Source organism: Triticum dicoccoides, chromosome 3B (genome assembly GCF_002162155.2).
Source record: "Triticum dicoccoides isolate Atlit2015 ecotype Zavitan chromosome 3B, WEW_v2.0, whole genome shotgun sequence".
Taxonomy (NCBI): Eukaryota; Viridiplantae; Streptophyta; class Magnoliopsida; order Poales; family Poaceae; genus Triticum; species Triticum dicoccoides.
This window is the reverse complement of record NC_041385.1, coordinates 359,467,764-359,487,097: the sequence shown is the minus strand read 5'-3', so window position 1 is coordinate 359,487,097 and position 19,334 is coordinate 359,467,764. Positions and strand designations below refer to the sequence as shown.

The window sequence follows — 19,334 nt, the reverse complement described above, 5'->3', positions numbered from 1 at the left end:
GCATTATAAGATGATCTCTCACTAATTATCAAGAAGTGTTCTCCCTGAGTATGCACCCTTGCGAAAGTTCTTCGTGCTGAGACACCACGTGATGATCGGGTGTGATAGGCTCTACGTTCAAATACAACGGGTGCAAAACAGTTGCACACGCAGAATACTCAGGTTAAACTTGACGAGCCTAGCATATACAGATATGGCCTCGGAACATGGAGACCAAAAGGTCGAGCGTGAATCATATAGTAGATATGATCAACATAGTGATGTTCACCATTGAAAACTACTCCATCTCACGTGATGATTGGACATGGTTTAGTTGATTTGGATCACGTGATCACTTAGATGACTAGAGAGATGTCTGTCTAAGTGGGAGTTCTTAAGTAATATGATTAATTGAACTTAAATTTATCATGAACTTAGTCCTGGTAGTATTTTGCAAATTATGTTGTAGATCAATGGCTCGTGTTGTTGCTTTCATATGTTTATTTTGATATGTTCCTAGAGAAAATTGTGTTGAAAGATGTTAGTAGCAATGATGCGGATTGGATCCGTGATCTGAGGCTTATCCTCATTGCTGCACAGATGAATTATGTCCTTAATGCACCACTAGGTGACAGACCTATTGCAGGAGCAGATGCAGACGTTATGAACGTTTGGCTAGCTCAATATGATGACTACTTGATAGTTTAGTGCACCATGCTTAACGGCTTAGAATCGGGACTTCAAAAAACGTTTTGAACGTCATGGACCATATGAGATGTTCCAGGAATTGAAGTTAATATTTCAAGCAAATACCCGAGTTGAGAGATATGAAATCTCCAACAAGTTCTATAGCTAAAAGATGGAGGAGAATCGCTCAACTAGTGAGCATGTGCTCAGATTGTCTGGGTACTACAATCGCTTGAATCAAGTGGGAGTTAATCTTCCAGATAAGATAGTGATTGACAGAGTTCTCTAGTCACCATCACCAAGTTACTAGAACTTCGTGATGAACTATAGTATGCAAGGGATGATGAAAACGATTCCGGAGCTCTTTGTGATGTTGAAATCGACGAAGGTAGAAATCAAGAAAGAGCATCAAGTGTTGATGATTGACAAGACCACTAGTTTCAAGAGAAGGGCAAAGGGAAAGAAAGGGAACTTCAAGTAGAATGACAAGCAAGTTATCACTCCTGCGAAGAAGCCCAAAGCTGGACCAAAGCCTGAAACTGAGTGCTTACACTACAAAGGAAATGGTCACTGGAAGCGGAAATGCCCTGAATATTTGGTGGATAAGAAGGATGGCAAATTGAACAAGGGTATATTTGATATACATGTTATTGATGTGTGCCTTACTAGTGTTTATAGTAGCCCCTGAGTATTTGATACTTGTTCGGTTGCTAAGATTAGTAACTCGAAACAGGAGTTACAGAATAAACAGAGACTAGTTGAGGAGAAAGTGACGATGAGTGTTGGAAGTAGTTCTAAGATTGATATGATCATCATCACACACTCCCTATATTTTCGAGATTAGTGCTAAACCTAAATAAATGTTATTTGGTGTTTGCATTGAGCATAAATATGATAAGATCATGTTTATTGCGATACGGTTATTCATCTAAGATAGAGAATAAATTGTTATTCTATTTACATGAATAAAACCTTCTATGGTCATACACCCAATGGTGGTGGTTTATTGAATCTTGATCATAGTGATACACATATTCATAATGTTGATGCCAAAAGATGCAAAGTTAATAATGATAGTGCAACTTATTTGTGGCACTGCCGTTTGGGTCATATCAGTGTAAAGTGCATGAAGAAACTCCATAAAGATGGATTTTCGGAATCACTTGGTTATGAATCATTTGATGCTTGTGAACCGTGCTTTTTGGGCAAGATGACTAAAACTCCATTCTCCAGAACAATGGAACGAGCTACTAACTTGTTGGAAATAATACATACCGATGTATGCGGTCCAATGAGTGTTAATGCTCGTGGCGGGTATCATTATTTTCTGACCTTCACAGATGATTTGAGCAGATATGCGTATATCTATTTAATGAAACACAAGTCTGAAACATTTGAAAAGTTCAAAGAATTTTAGAGTGAAGTGGAGAATCATCGTAACAAGAAAATAAAGTTTCTACAATCTGATCGTAGAGAAGAATATTTGAGTTACGAGTTTGGCCTTCATTTTAAACAATGTGGAATTGTTTCACTGCTCACGCCACATGGAACACCATAGCGTAATGGTGTGTCTGAACGTCGTAACCACACTTTATTGGATATGGTGCGATCTATGATGTATCTTACCGATTTACCACTATCGTCTTGGGGTTATGCATTAGAGATAGCTGCATTCACTTTAAATAGGGCATCTAAATCTGTTGAGATGACACCATATGAACTATGGTTTAGCAGTAAACCTAAGCTATCGTTTCTTAAAGTTTGGAGTTGCGATGCTTATGTGAAAAATGTTTCAACCTGATAAGCTCGAATCCAAATCGGAGAAGTGTGTCTTCATAAAATACCCAAAGGAAACTGTTGGGTACACCTTCTATCACAGATCCGAAGGCAAAACATTCGTTGCTAAGAATGGATCCTTTCTAGAGAAGGAGTTTCTCTCGAAAGAAGTGAGTGGGAGGAAAGTAGAGCTTGATAAGGTAATTTGTACCTTCTCCCGAATTGGAAAGTAGTTCATCACAGAAATCAGTTCCAGTGATTCCTACACCAATTAGTGAGGAAGCTAATGATGATGATCATGAAACTTCAGATTAAGTTACTACAAAACCTCGTAGGTCTTCCAACGTACAGTCCGCACCAGAGTGATACGGTAATCCTATTCTGGAAGTCATGTTACTAGACCATGATGAACCTACGAACTATGAGGAAGCGATGATGAGCCCAGATTCCACGAAATGGCTTGAAGGCCATGAAATCTGAGATAGGATCCATGTATGAGAACAAAGTGTGGACTTTGGTGGACTTGCCCGATGATCGGCAAGCCATAGAAAATAAATGGATCTTCAAGAGGAAGACGGACGTTGATAGTGGTGTTACTATCTACAAAGCTCAACTTGTCGCAAAAAGGTTTTCGACAAGTTCAAGGTGTTGACTACAATGAGATTTTCTCAACTGTAGCGATGCTTAAGTCTGTCCGAATCATGTTAGCAATTGCCACATTTTATGAAATCTGGCAAATGGATGTCAAAACTGCATTCCTTAATGGTTTTCTTAAAGAAGAGTTGTATATGATGCAACTAGAAGGTTTTGTCAATCCTAAAGGTGCTAACAAAATGTGCAAGCTCCAGCAATCCATCTATGGACTGGTGCAAGCATCTCGGAGTTGGAATATACGCTTTGATAAGTTGATCAAAGCATATAGTTTTATACGAACTTGCAGTGAAGCCTGTATTTACAATAAAGTGAGTGGGAGCACTACAGCCTTTCTGATAAGTATATGTGAGTGACATATTGTTGATCAGAAATGATGTAGAATTTTTCTGGAAAGCATAAAGAAGTGTTTTAAAGGAGTTCTTTAAAAGAAAGACCTCAGTAAAGCTACTTACATATTGAGAATCAAGATCTATTGAGATAGATCAATATGCTTGATAAGATTTTCAATGAGTACATACCTTGACAAGATTTTGAAGTAGTTCAAAATGGAACAGTCAAAGAAAGAGTTCTTGCCTGTGTTGCAAAGGTATAAAATTGAGTAAGACTCAAATCCCGACCATGGCAGAAAATAGAAAGAGAATGAAAGTCATTCCCTATGCCTCAATCATAGGTTCTATAAAAGTATGCCATGCTATGGACCAGACCTATTGTATACCCTGCCCTGATTGGCAAGGGAGTACAATAGTGATCTAGGAGTAGATCACTGGACATTGGTCAAAATTATCCTTAGTGGAATAAGGATATGTTTCTCGATTATGGAGGTGACAAAAGGTTCGTCGTAAAGGGTTACGTCGATGCAAGTTTTGACACTGATCCAGATGACTCTAAGTCTCGATCTGGATACATATTGAAAGTGGGAGCAATTAGCTAGAGTAGCTCCATCCAGAGTATTGTAGACATAGAATATTTTGCAAAATACATACGACTCTGAATGTGGCAGACCCGTTGACTAAACTTCTCTCACAAGCAAAACCTGATCACACCTTACTACTCTTAGGGTGTTAATCACATAGCGATGTGAACTAGATTATTGACTCTAGTAAACCCTTTGGGTGTTGATCACATGACGATGTGAACTATGGGTATTAATCACATACAGATGTGAATATTGGTGTTAAATCACATGGCGATGTGAACTAGATTATTGACTCTAGTGCAAGTGGGAGACTGAAGGAAATATGCCCTAGAGGCAATAATAAATTTATTATTTATTTCCTTATTTCATGATAAATGTTTATTATTCATGCTAGAATTGTATTAACCAGAAACATAATACATGTGTGAATACATAGACAAACATAATGTCACTAGTATGCCTCTACTTGACTAGCTCGTTAATCAAAGATGGTTAAGTTTCCTAACCATAGACATGAGTTTTCATTTGATTAACGGGGTCACATCATTAGGAGAATGATGTGATTGACTTGATCCATTCCGTTAGCTTAGCACTTGATCATTTAGTATGTTGTTATTGCTTTCTTCATGACTTATACATGTTCCTATAACTATGAGATTATGCAACCCCCGTTTACCGGAGGAACACTTTGTGTGCTACCAAACGTCACAACGTAACTGGGTGATTATAAAGGTGCTCTACAGGTGTCTTTGAAGGTACTTGTTGGGTTGGCGTATTTCGAGATTAGGATTTGTCACTCCGATTTTCGGAGAGGTATCTCTGGGCCCACTCGGCAATGCACATCACTATAAGCCTTGCAAGCATTGTAACTAATGAGTTAGTTGCATGATGATGTATTACAGAACGAATAAAGAGACTTGCCGGTAACGAGATTGAACTAGGTATTGAGATACCGCCGGTCAAATCTCGGGCAAGTAACATACCGATGACAAAGGGAACAACGTATGTTGTTATGCGGTTTGACCGATAAAGATCTTCGTAGAATATGTGGGAGCCAATATGAGCATCCAGGTTCCGCTATTGGTTATTGACCGGAGATGTGTCTCGGTCATGTCTACATTGTTCTCGAACCCGTAGGGTCCACACGCTTAAAGTTTGATGACGGTTATATTATGAGTTTATGTGTTTTGATGTACCGAAGGTAGTTCAGAGTCCCGAATGAGATCGGGGACATGACAAGGAGTCTCGAAATGGTCGAGACGTAAAGATCGATATATTGGACGACTACATTCGGACATCAGAAAGGTTCTGAGTGATTCGGGTATTTTTCGGAGTACCGGAGAGTTACGGGAATTCGCCGGGGAGTATATGGGCCTTATTGGGCTTTAGGGGAAAGAGAAAGGAGAGGTTGGGCCCCCCCAAGGCCTAGTCCGAATTGGACTAGGGGGAGAGGCTGCACCCCCTCCTTCCTTCTCTTCTCTCTCCCCTTTCCTTTGACTCCTACTCCTACTACTTGGAAGAGGGGAATCCTACTCCCGGTGGGAGTAGGACTCCTCCTAGGGCGCGCCATAGAGAGGGCCGGCCCTCCCCCTCCTCCACTCCTTTATATACGGGGAGGGGGGCACCCCTTGGAGACACAACAATTGGTCTCTTGATCTCTTAGCCATGTGTGGTGCCCCCCTCCACCATAGTCCTCCTCGATAATATTGTAGCGGTGCTTAAGCGAAGCCCTGCGACGATAGAACATCAAGATCGTCACCACACCTTCGTGTTGACGGAACTCTCCCTCGACACTCGGCTAGATCGGAGTTCGAGGGACGTCATCGAGCTGAACGTGTGCTAGAACTCGGAGGTGCCATAGTTTTGGTGCTTGATCGGTCGGGCCGTGAAGACGTACGACTACATCAACCACGTTGTTCTAACGCTTCCGCTTTCGGTCTACAAGGGTGTGTGGACAACACTCTCCCCTCTCATTGCTATGCATCACCATGATCTTGCGTGTGCGTAGGATTTTTTTTAAAATTACTACGTTCCCCAACAGTAGTAGCTCATGGAAGTCGCAGACTTGAGCTTTGGGAGCTTCTCTTGAGTGTGGTCTTGAGGTGCTTGTTGGCGAAGATGTCGTATGTCCGTAGGCGAAGATGCCTTGAAGTCGCTTGGCGAAGATGCCAAGGGAGATGGTGAAGTCGTTGAGCGGTTGTTGGTGTTGAGCCCATGACCTTCACGTTCTTATTGGTGATGGTGTCGATGCCGATGTGATCTTGCTGGAGATGGTAGCTCGGAAGGATGTGCTCTTGAGCGTCTTCACGAAGATGAGGAAGATCGCTTGTAGGACTTGATGATGGCTTTGATCTCCTCCATTTGAGCTTGCATCTTGGCGTCGGAGTTGTTTTTCGTGGCATCGAACTCATCATTGTTGTAGACCGAAGGTGAAATGCCTTGCCTATCCATCACAAGACTCGAGTAGAGGTGAGTAGGAAATGAGATAAACAATACCAAGTTGCCTTTTCCCAAAGTTGAGGATGTATCCCGTTTCACTCAATGTGAAATGAGAGAATAGTGGAATTGGTACCGGACTTGTTCACTCACACCTATCAAGTAAAGCTTATGGTGGAGCTCGGTGAGGATAGTGGCACAAAAAATTGATGAAAAAGTTAGCAAGAGTCAATAATGTTGAAATAGATTCACAAATTTGCAAGTGAAACCAGTAGACCAATAGCAATGAATGGCACACGGAAACACACACATGGATAGATAAATGGGGTCGTGCAACCAAGGAATGAGCACAAAATGTGGAGTCCACGGAAAACGCTCGTGTTGCACAACTTAGGAGAGACGCTAGCACGATTGCTCAATAGGCGGATACGACACTTGTGCACAACCTATTAAGATGCAAAATGGATAAACTTTCTATCCCAAGTATGCTATGTATGTAAGTTCCGGTGCTTTAGCACAAGATGATCCAAGATGATCGGATATGATACTATATGATATATTGTGATGCTATGGCTATTGCTTACAAGCTCTTTGTTCAGTCTTTTTCTTTGCTTAAAAGCTTTTTTTTATATGGCCACTTTTGCACAATGCACAAACCAAGATAGCAATAGTGTATATGCGGGAAAAAACTTGTGACACAAGGATGATATGATGATACCAATATGATATAGTATATATGCAATGGAAGGTATGGATCACTAATGTGCACAAGTAACGTTGCCGACAATACTCAAATGGCTAGTCTCGATAGGCAAGTAACGCAAAAATGGGCTAGGGGTTATCAATGCAATTGCAAGGGGAAATATACAATGGTGTCGTCGAGGTTACCGTCCGTGTCGATGATGAGAGGCGGGTGTTGTCGATGTCAACCCGTTCCTAATTAGCCGAAACACCTTAGGAAATGGAAAAACCACAACTCAAAATCTCAAGGACACAAGTCAAATGGTGGTGGTGGTTGATGAAGAAGCAACCATCCCTAAGTAGCCGAAACACCTTAGGAGACTCGAATCACTACTCAAGCAACCACTAATGCTATGGCAAACAAAAAGGGTTAGGTTGCAGAAATCGATGGTGGTGTAGCGGAGAATGTGGTGGAAGTCCTAGGCAAAGATGCCAAAGTTTCAAACTTTTGATGGAGTCAAATGGTGTTGGTGGTATTTTTGTGGAATGGGGGATGTCAATAGCTTCAAAACGAGCTGAAGAACGTCAAAATTGGACTTCGAATGAATTAATTATGACCGAAACAAGAATGAGGTGAAGTCAAATATCTATAGGTAGCGGACGTCCGGAAATGGACGGATGTCTGGTCGCCGGACGTCCGGTCGGGTCAGAAATCCGCTAATTTTCTTCTGTAATAGGATGTCGGACGTCCGGTAAGTAGCGTATGTCCGGTGGTTCCTGGGGCTCCGAACGTCCGGTAAAGTGGCGATCGTCCGGTGGGTCGGGGTGAACGCGGGATTTGAGCTCCGGGACGCGATTTTGGGCGGAATTTGGGGATTTGGGGGTCAAATTGATGAGATTTCATGGATGAAAGACGGGGAAACTTGGGGAAATGCTAGATCCACTTGAAACCAAGCAAATCCATGGATCAAAATCAACAAAACATCATCAAACCAACAAATCACAAAAAAATTTGGGGCTATTTTGGTGGGGATTTTCGAAATTTAGGACGAAATCAAGCAAAAGAAGGCTAGAAAACGGCGGGAGGGACTCCAAATACGTGATAAACGTGGCTCATGATACCATATGATACGGGGCTAACCCGGTGTAGGTCGATCTTTCACGATTGGAGTGGGATCCCTCGAAGAACACGAAGAACATGGGAAAGAACGGGGAGAAATCACAAGGGGAAACACTCAAGAACCAGTCCAATCACACATCCACTAGATAATCAAACACACAAGATCCATAAGGTACATGAACAACAAAGGGAAAGATACAAGGTAAGGTTCATCTCCAAGAGAAGGTCTTGATGGTATCCTAGACGGATCTTCCCGTGAGGGGTCTTGATGATATCCCACAGGATCTTCTCACATGGAGGTCTTGAACTCCATGGGAGTGGTAGTCTCTCTCTCTCAAGAGTAGAGGTAGGAGTAAAGCTCACATAAGAATGAGCTATCATATTTGCTAACCCTGGCTAGGAGGAGGCGGAGGTCTATTTATAGTTTTAGTGCAAAAGAGGGGGCGAAGTGAAGGGGTACATGGGCTTCAGCCCGAAACTGCGCGCAGACAGGGATCGGTCGGCCGGTGGGTGGCGGACGTCCGGTGTCTCAGGAGCGACCGATTGTCCACTAGAACTGTTCTGTGAAGGGACACCGGTCGTCCGGTATCTTTGGACTTCCGTTAATATTACCGGTCGTTCGGTGGGGGCCGGATGTCCGCTCGCTGGGAGGTGTTGTAGCTGGCATTGGCTGGGCTTCAGGCGCCGGTCGTCCGGAGGGGACCGGACGTCCGCTCGTTGTAGCTTCTTTGGCAGCTCTTCTTCTTGCGTCTTTGTTTCCACGCTTCCCTCGCGGATGGTGTAGGCGTTCCTTGGTGCTTGCACTCCTCCTCGTTGTCCGTGAAGCTCCAACGATACCTATGCATGCACACGAGTGGAGTGTCAACTAGTATACCATCCTCCAAGGGGTCAAGTGAACACGTGTAAAGGAGAAGATTCACCTTTATGTATGAGAAGTAGAGGTCGCACGTGTCGCTGGGTGATAGAGGCAAAGGTGTCCCGTCTTTCGTTGAGATGGTGATTGTCGTTTTGGAGGAGTAGACTTTGACGATTCGACTACGTACGTGCGAGGACGTCACGCCTTAGCAATCGCTAAACCAACTCCGAGAGGTATTGACCACGCCGGAGCATGATCAACCTGACCACGAGGGTCTATTTCCTGCGAGCAAACGAAGAACAAGCAAGAAACTGAGATTGCAATCTGGATATTGCGAATATAAGATGAAAGCTTTATTGATCAAGATGGGGTTCTGTGACGTCTTGGTCTGGTCGTTGAACACAAACGAAGTACACGAAGTTGCAACTATGACAAACTTTTAATCTAAACAAAACCCAAAGTCTAAACGATGCCCTAAGTGCTGTATATATCGAGGAAGAGGGGGGGGGATTCGTGGCCCTTAAGGGAGGGGTCCGAAACCAACCCTAACTCTTGCTTCCCCACACATACGGACTCTAAAAACAGCCTATAATCAAGTATTTCAAAAAATACATGGGCCTGGCCCAATAATAAGGTGACACAAGACCTAGAATAGCCTCTGGACGAAAATTATGAAGTAGCATCTTGTATATTTCGTCGAAGGCTTCGTGCACTCATTATGGTGGCTTCAACGTCCTGAAATCATCACTTGTAACTCTGTTCTTGTTCCCCTTGCGTATGCCATCATCTCCATGCTTGTTCTTGCTCCAATGTTCATCCTTCTCCAAGCTAGGCCCTTCATTTGTGAGCAAAACAAATGTATCCAATTTAGGCAACATCATATTCTCATGAACATTAGAATCGTTACCAAGAAATGAAAGTACCTGGTAATTTAATTGGCGTGTGCGAGCTCTAGTAATTAGTCTAGTATGTATAGCAGCAGGGGCTGTGGGTGTAACAATGGTATTGCTGTCCTCATCACTTGACAAACGGACTCTTGACTTAGTGATGTCCGTAGGATGCTCCGCATCAATAATGGATCTGAACATATAAATCTTCCACCAAATAAACAATATAGTAATCAACTACAAGATGTAATCAACACTACTAGTCACCCACATGTACCAATCTGAGGTTCAGGTGCAAAGATTGAACACAAGAGATGAACCAGGGTTTGAGATGAGACGGTGCTGTTGAAGATGTTGATGGAGATTGGCCTCCCAAAGATGAGAGGGTTGTTGGTGATGACGATGACTTTGATTTTCCCCCTCTAGAAGGGAAGTTCCCCCAGCGGAATCGTTCCGCCGGAGGGCAAAAGTGCTCCTGCCCAAGTTCTGCCTCGAGATGGCGGCGCTCCGTCCCGAAAGTCCCCCTCTTATTTTTTCTAGGTGAAAAGACCTCATATACCAAAAGATGAGCAGCAAAGGTGGGCTGGGCTGCCCACCACCCACCAGGGCGCGCCTGGGGGCCTGACGCGCCCTGGTGTCTTGTGGGCACCAGGTGTCCCCCCTCGGGTAGTTCTTTTCTTCAATATTTATTAAATATTCTAAAGTAATTCTCCGTGAAATTTTAGCTCATTTGGAGATGCGCAGAATAGGTATCTCTGACATAGCTTTTTCAGTTCGAGAATTCCAGCTGCCGGTATTCTTCCTCTTGGTGTAAACCTTGCATATTATGAGCGAAAATACATTAGAATACTCCATAAAGCATTATGATGCATAAAAACACTATAAATAAATAGTAGGAAAACATGATGCAAAATGGACGTATCACTTAGATGCAAGAACATAAAAAAGCTAATCTATAAATGACAGTATACAATCTTGTAACCAATAAGTAAATTAAGGGGAAAAAGCAAAATACCAAATTTGGTGAAAAAGGTATCTCTGAGATATACCAGACATGAAGGTCTTGTATATCTCTTTTGATCATCGAAATGGCGATAAAAAGAGATATACCAAACAACAAGACACATACACAAATCCATCAAGGTAGATCTAAAAACACGTATCTTACCACTGAATCTACGGAATCAAAGTGAAACATCATGAGATAACATACCAAATCTAACAAGAACTGTTGGGGAACGTAGTAATTTCAAAAAAATTCCTACGTACACGCAAGATCATGGTGATGGCATAGCAACGAGAGGAGAGAGTGTTGTCCACGTACCCTCGTAGACCGTAAGCGGAAGCGTTATGACAACGCGGTTGATGTAGTCGTACGTCTTCATGATCCAACCGATCCAAGTACCGAACGTACGGCACCTCCGAGTTCAGCACACGTTCAGCTCGATGACGATCCCCGGGCTCCGATCCAGCAAAGCTTTGGGGATGAGTTCCGTCAGCACGACGGCGTGGTGACGATGATGATGCTCTACGGGCGCAGGGCTTCACCAAAACTCCGCGACGATATGACCGAGGTGGAATATGGTGGAGGGGGGCACCGCACACGGCTAAGGAACGATTCGTAGATCAACTTGTGTGTCTATGGGGTGCCCCCTGCCCCCGTATAAAAAGGAGTGGAGGAGGGGAGGACCGGCCCTCTCTATGGCGCGCCCTAGGGGAGTCCTACTCCCACCGGGAGTAGGATTCCCCCTTTCCTAGTCCAACTAGGAGTCCTTCCAAGTAGTAGGAGTAGGAGACAAGGAAGGGGAAGAGAGAAGGGAAGGAAGGAGGGGGTGCGGCCCCTCCCCTTAGTCCAATTCAGACTAGGCCATGGGGGGGGGGGGGCGCGGCCTGCCCTAGGCAGCCCCTCTCTCTTTCCCGTATGGCCCAATAAGGCCCAATACTTCTCCCCGGCGAATTCCCGTAACTCTCCGGTACTCCGATAAATACCCGAATCACTCGGAACCTTTCCGAACATCGAATATAGTCGTCCAATATATCGATCTTTACGTCTCGACCATTTCGAGACTCCTTGTCATCTCCCCGATCTCATCCGGGACTCCGAACTCCTTCGGTACATCAAAACTCATAAACTCATAATATAACTGTCATCGTAACGTTAAGCGTGCGGACCCTACGGGTTCGAGAACTATGTAGACATGACCTAGAACTATTCTTGGTCAATAACCAATAGCGGAACCTGGATGCCCATATTGACTCCTACATATTCTACGAAGATCTTTATCGGCCAAACCGCATAACAACATACGTTGTTCCCTTTGTCATCGGTATGTTACTTGCCCGAGATTCGATCATCGGTATCCAATACCTAGTTCAATCTCGTTACCGGCAAGTCTCTTTACTCGTTACGTAATGCATCATTCCGTAACTAACTCATTAGCTACATTGCTTGCAAGGCTTATAGTGATGTGCATTACCGAGAGGGCCTAGAGATACCTCTCCGACAATCGGAGTGACAAAACCTAATCTCGAAATATGCCAACCTAACATGTACCTTCGGAGACACCTGTAGTACTCCTTTATAATCACCCAGTTACGTTGTGATGTTTGGTAGCACCCAAAGTGTTCCTCCGGTAAATGGGAGTTGCATAATCTCATAGTTACAGGAACATGTATAAATCATGAAGAAAGCAATAGCAATATACTAAACGATCAAGTGCTAGGCTAACGGAATGGGTCATGTCAATCATATCATTCTCCTAATGATTTGATCTCATTAATCAAATGACAACACATGTCTATGGTTAGGAAACATAACCATCTTTGATTAATGAGCTAGTCAAGTAGAGGCATACTAGTGACGTTGTGTTTGTCTATTTATTCACACATGTATCATGTTTCCGGTTAATACAATTCTAGCATGAATAATAAACATTTATCATGATATGAGGAAATAAATAATAACTTTATTATTGCCTCTAGGGCATATTTCCTTCAAGAACAACTAGTTAGTGATTTTAGACTGTATATAGATTGATGTAAGAACCGATTCAGTAAACATTAAGTTGATATTTGATTGAGTTGAAAACTGCAAGAACCCCTCCCAGTTTACCCAAGAAAAGTCCCTGCCCGAAAGTATAATGGGGGAATAAAGTGAAAAAGTGAAATCAAGCAAATAGGAGAACTAACCAACAGGAGAAAAACGATGAAATTGACATACAAGCCCAATGAAAAGAGGCGGCGGTGCAGGGAGGAACACAGGGTGGAGGAACAATAATTTTGGTTAAAAGACCTAAAAGGTCAAGGACAAGAGTGAAAAGAGAAAAATCAGAAACCGCGAAAGTGATAACCAAAAAACGTGATGTGATCGCCTCTCCTTCCACCATGTGTCGAGCGGGGAGCGTAGCGGAGAATCTCCTCGACATGCGACATCCCGCCACTTGTCACGCTTGGAAGCCACGAGCGATAATACCCAAGGGTACCATTTAAGTAGTTATTTCGGTTTCAAAAAAAGTAGTTATTTTGGTTTTTTTACTAGCAGTGGCATGAATTTTTTGCTGGGATGATTATGCATGTTTTTTTTAGGATAGAATGATTATGCACGTGTTTGGTCAAGGTGCAAACGCGCGGTGATTGGGTGGCTCTCCTCCGCTTGCAACCTACCCTAAGAACATGGTTAATAGTATAGCCAGCTGCTGGCTATAAGCCAGTGACATGTCATTTACAACTCATTTTATAGTCAACATGTACAATAGTAGATAAAAAAGTGTACTACTGTTTTATTATGTGGCCCACCTTTCATTCTCACAAAGTGCCCAAGAGCACGTGCTTGAGCTAGCTCTTCACGAAGAGCCCGCTTACTTTTTCTCACCTCTTCTCTTTCCTCCAACTAAATAGAAATATACTAGTTTATTCCTTATAACCTGCTAACTCAGCTCTATTGTACTTGCTCTAAGCTGGGCTTCTCTGGGCTTGAGCTCGTTTCGAACTCGACCGTCGCAAAATTTCACATCACAATAAAAGGCGAGGTAGACTCGGAAAATTAGGTCAAAAAGTAGGAAGAGAAACGCGATAGCCCCTCGCCTCGCCGCCGCCGCCGAGCAGCGCACCTGCCCTTCCGCCGGCGAATCCGCTCGTGCCCTAGCCGGAGACTAGGTATTGGCGCAGATCTGCCGGCAGCGATGTCGGGAACCGCGGCCCCACGGTACGCGCCGGACGACCCTACGGTGCCGAAGCCGTGGCGCGGGCTGGTGGACGGCACCACCGGCTACCTCTACTACTGGAATCCGGATACCAACGTCACCCAGTACGAGAAGCCCGTGCCGCCGGAAGCTCAGCTCCCGCCGCCCCCGCCTCTCCCGCCTCCTCCTCCGCGCGCCCGCGGCGGGGACCGTCGAGACCGTTCCCGTTCTCGCTCCCGCTCCCGTTCTCGCACACCGCCTCGGCGTGAACACCGGGACCGCGACCGCGACCGCGACAGGCGCCGTCACGACGAGCACGACTCGTTCAAGCCGTCGTCGTCCCATCACCATCTTCCTCCGGCTGCCACCATCATCCCTACCGCCGCAGCTGATGATCCATCAGCCGAAGCATACCGCCGTCGCCATGAGATCACAGTCATCGTAAGGATCTCGCAGCTATCCTCGTGTTACCTCATAGCATGTTTGTGTTACACATCTCATAGCATGTTCGTTACTCAGTATCTATTTTTTTTGTTTGGTCTGTGATGCAGGGGGATAACGTGCCGGCTCCCATAACTGAGTTTGACTCTGGTGTCATCCCGCTTGATATACTCAAGGAGGTATGCATAAGTTTGGTGATGAATTATCACCCAAGGTCTAACACTAACCCAAAAGAGTTTGATAAGGGTCAGCATGTTGGATCACGGGGATGCGCTCTTCTTTATCTTTATCTGTTTGATTGATTGTTCTAAATCAGGGACGCTTGCGAGTCAGTTACTTATCTACATCTCTGTGGCAGATGCGATATTCGCTCCAAGGTGGAGCTAATGTCGCACCCTGCTTCGTGCGCCCTCGTCCAGTCTGTAATTTCGACGGGCTGAGGGCGGATGTCGTTGATGGAGCTGCCAAGGGTGGGTGGACACCCCAGGCGGCTTGCTCCCTGCTAAGGGGGCTGCCCATGGTCTAAAAGGCCATCTACGTCGGCTGACGCTGATTTGTTTCTCCGCGTACGGTTCCTGGGAAAGGCTCCTCACATGGATGGCAGGCCTCTTCTGGGGGCTATGGAGATCTCACCCAGGCTGAAGGCCTCCAGATGCCTGACCAATGGAAGGGGCCTGTGGATGAACGATCCATGGCTGAGCGAGCCTGTCTCCAGGGATTCTGTTAGAGCTTTTCTACTTCGCCCTGTTTCCACACTTTGTGGATCTGTTCTCTTCCGTACGGCCTTAAATTGACTTCACACATTGTTGATTCTTTGTTGTTTTCACTATATAGAGTAACTAGAGTTTCAGTGGGAGCTGTAGCAGATGTAGGTGCATCACATTAACCATATTCTTTTGGTGTCCTTATTTTGTTTGCCTTTGCCTTCCGTTCCCCTTTCTTTTTTCCAGATACAACGCGCCGGATTCCCAAGTCCAACGCCTATCCAAGCCCAGTCCTGGCCAATTGCCTTGCTCAATCAAGATGTTGTAGCTATTGCCAAGACAGGATCTGGAAAAACTCTCGGGTATTTGCTTCCTGGCTTTATGCATATAAAGCGTATGCAGAACAGCACAAGGTCTGGCCCAACAGTGTTAGTTTTGGCACCTACCAGAGAGCTCGCAACACAGATTTTGGAAGAAGCTGTGAAATTTGGCAGATCATCAAGAATTTCTTCTACGGTGAGTTTTCTTTGCCTTGCTTCTTCCTGGATTATATGTTCATCATCTGATCCTTTGTTCTTGGTCTCTTCTTAGTGCCTTTATGGCGGTGCTCCTAAAGGGCCCCAGTTAAGAGATTTAGAAAGAGGGGTTGATGTTGTTGTTGCAACACCTGGAAGGTTGAATGACATTCTAGAAATGCGGAAAATAAGCCTAAAGCAGGTCTCGTACCTTGTTCTGGACGAGGCTGACCGCATGCTAGATATGGGGTTTGAACCACAAATACGAAAAATAGTAAGAGACATACCTTCTGGTCGGCAAACTCTTATGTACACTGCTACTTGGCCCAAGGAAGTCCGAAGAATTGCAGATGAGCTTCTTGTTCACCCTGTTCAGGTGACCATTGGAAGTGTGGATGAGCTTGTTGCTAATAAAGCTATTACTCAGGTACGCGACTTGCTTTGTACACTGCACTGATGATACTTGGAAATATCTTCTTTTTTTTCCTTTCACCAAGTACATTTCTTTTAATTTTCTGTTCTGTTCTGTCTTCTGCTCCTGTGTTCTGCTCCTGTTGCTCTGCCAGCATGTGGAGGTGGTCACTCCCTCAGAAAAGCTTCGGCGTCTGGAGCAAATATTGCGATCCCATGATTCAGGTTCCAAGATACTAATATTCTGTACCACCAAGAGAATGTGCGACCAACTATCAAGGACACTCAATAGGCAATTTGGAGCGGCTGCCATTCATGGTGACAAGTCTCAAAATGAAAGAGAGAAGGTCCTGAGTCAATTTAGATCTGGACGATCTCCTATTTTGGTGGCTACAGATGTTGCGGCACGAGGTTTAGACATCAAAGATATCAGGTTAGTCAATAATATTATTCTAATGATTTTATTGCTATATTGGTGCTGCTTCATGTATTTATATGACATACTCCCTCCGTCCGTCCCAAAATAAGTGTCTCAACTTTGTACTAAGCTTGAGACACTATTTTGGGACAGTGGGAGTATTTGAATGTGTAAATGGGGCTAAAGAATGGTTCCCTTGCGACCCATGGTAGCAGAAGTGCATGACAAGGATACCTAAAATTTCAGTAGATAGCATGTGTTTTTGGTTGTGTCCAAAACCTGTGCTACCAATGTTTGGTCGTTACCAAAACTTAGGTCCTTAATGGGATTGCAATTTTTCCGGCATGTTCATGCCCCTTTGCCCATTCTAGTTCATATGCGCCGCCATTTTTTCTGGCTCGGTAGGCCTTTGCTTAAACCAATCAGGCCCTAAACAAGGAAGTGCAGTCAATATGCCCTCAGAAGCTATTCATTATCATGGCATGTCCAGCTGTATATTTGCTGAAATTATTCTGGATTTAAGTTCATATAACTAGTGCAAATGTACACACAGAATCTTGAAGAAAGCTGTTGTTTAAATCAGTATTGTTCTGATCTTTACCACCAGTGCTTCAAATCTCAGAAATGATCTCACAATATCCTCTTGCTTTCTTGACATAGGGTTGTGATCAACTATGACTTCCCCACTGGTGTTGAGGACTATGTTCACAGGATTGGCAGGACAGGAAGGGCTGGTGCCACTGGTTTGGCCTATACGTTTTTGTGTGATCAGGATTCAAAATATGCCGCCGACCTAATTAAAATCCTGGAAGGGGCAGACCAAGATGTTCCTCCTGAACTGTTAGACATGGTCTCTCGGGGTGGGCGTGGTAGGAAACGTAACAAATGGGCAACCCGCTCTGAGAGGGGTGGTGGTTCACGCCCTGAACTGGATTCAAGGTATGGTGGCAGGTTAGAGGGTAGTCGCGGTGGACGTGGAAAGGATGATTATGGTGGCCGTAGCAGGTTCGTTCTGTCCCTTCCATTTTGTTTTCTGCAATTGCTGAAGAAAACAGAGTTTGGGTCTTGTTAGTGTTAACCGAAGTAATTCGAGATTATAAATTCTTTCGTCGTCGTTGTTCGGTAGTTTGTGTTCCTGAGCCAAAGACCATGGTCTTTACAATGTTGCTGATGTTTGCAGGAATGATCACGGCGGGTCTCGCAGGTCTGCTAGAGGTCGCAGCAGAAGCCTTAGCAGGAGTGACAGTGATAGGCGCAGCCCAAGCCCCAAGAGACGGCGCCATGATGTGCAGTCTAGCCGTAGCAGGACTAGAAGTCGGAGCCGGAGCAGGAGCAGGAGCAGGAGCAGGAGCAGAAACAAGAGCAGGAATAGGAGCCGGAGCAGGAGTTACACTAGGAATCGTCGTGCTAGCCGCAGCAGGAGTCGTAGCCCTGGCGCTAGACGCAGGCCTGAAAGAAGAGCTGGCTCTGGGTCTACACGTCCTGACTCTGCCCACCCAGTGGAGAAGAAAAGCTCACCCAATGCTCACCCTTCAAATGACCACAGGAGCCGCAGTGTCGACCCTTCAAATGACTATCAGGCGGAGGATGGGAAGATGGGAAAGGTTGATCTGGATCGGTCGCCCAGTCCGCAGGAGCAGGATGACAAGTCTGCTCCATATAGTTCTGTGTATAATGGCGAAGGAGGCAGGGGGTCAATGAGCCCTAATGGCGAGCCAGTGGTGGATGCTAAACCTGTGGAAGTCTCTGTGAGCTGCAAGAAGAGGGAGGATGAAGAGGAAGGTATGATTGATGAAGAGGGAGAGGAGGGTATGATAGCCGATGATGACCCTCGCGCAAGTGCAGCTGTGCAAAACGGTGATGATAAGTGACAAGGCTTTGAACAATGAATTTGCTATTCTACAAACAATCCATGTTAAGACTTTTATGATTGAGCTGTTGTTTGTTATGTAACATTGAGCTTTCATTTGCTGTTTGTTATGAACCAGAGTCCAAGATCGTTGTTTGTTATGTCGACTTGTTTGAACAGCAATTCTTTTTGTTGATTTATTATGGGGAAACGCTTCTCATCAGTAGTCTGGTAGGATGATTTCGTCAGACCGGTCGCGCGACGTCGATGCGTTTTTAATCTCCCGCATGTCCCTGGCGCAGATGAACGCCAAGCTCGCGATGTCCTCGCCGCCCCAGCTCCGTCCGCCAGGAACAAGGCCTCTTCCGACGTGGCCGTGAGATCCACTGTTCTACAGTCTGGTATGGTGGCTGCTGTCAGGATCAGAGCTATGATCTAAGCAATTTAACGCACACACCAGGAAATTTAGTGGAAGAACAGAGCGATTTGCTACGGTTCTTGTTGAGAATTTGGGAAAAGTAGGTACAGCACGCCACAGGCGGCTAGGGTTTTCACCCAAATCACAAAGTCATGCCCTCTCACACGCAGGGTTTATAGCCATTACAAGAAGGGAAAAGTGAAAGAAAGCAGAAACAGAGCACATGCGCTTGTCGGATCAGCTACAGCTGTGTCTCAAGCATCGCCCGCCCTTGGATAGCAGATCGACGGAGGAGAGCTGCCCACTTGATCGAACCGTTATCTCCGTTTCAGAGCCACACGATGACAGATCTACGGCTACAGTGACTTCTGGCACGATGAAAAGGGGAATGCTATGAACTGGGCC

The 19,334-nt window shown here is 44.9% G+C and overlaps 1 protein-coding gene across 2 annotated transcripts; it reads left to right on the top strand.

Annotated features, from left to right (window-relative positions):
- The first annotated feature begins 14,030 nt into the window (after positions 1-14,030).
- On the top strand, positions 14,031-18,709 carry LOC119276058 (DEAD-box ATP-dependent RNA helicase 40-like). Of its 2 annotated transcripts, XM_037557027.1 has the most exons (8): positions 14,543-14,614; positions 14,725-14,793; positions 14,973-15,391; positions 15,662-15,834; positions 15,910-16,260; positions 16,400-16,677; positions 17,323-17,667; positions 17,843-18,709. In XM_037557027.1, the coding sequence occupies exons 3-8, from the start codon at positions 15,208-15,210 to the stop codon at positions 18,531-18,533; spliced, it is 2,022 nt and encodes a 673-aa protein (XP_037412924.1). In that variant the 5' UTR covers positions 14,543-14,614; positions 14,725-14,793; positions 14,973-15,207; the 3' UTR covers positions 18,534-18,709. The 2 variants fall into 2 exon arrangements, with proteins under 2 accessions (XP_037412923.1, XP_037412924.1); XM_037557026.1 differs by lacking the exon at positions 14,973-15,391 and having other exon boundaries at positions 14,031-14,614; positions 15,565-15,834.
- Positions 18,710-19,334: the final 625 nt, after the last annotated feature.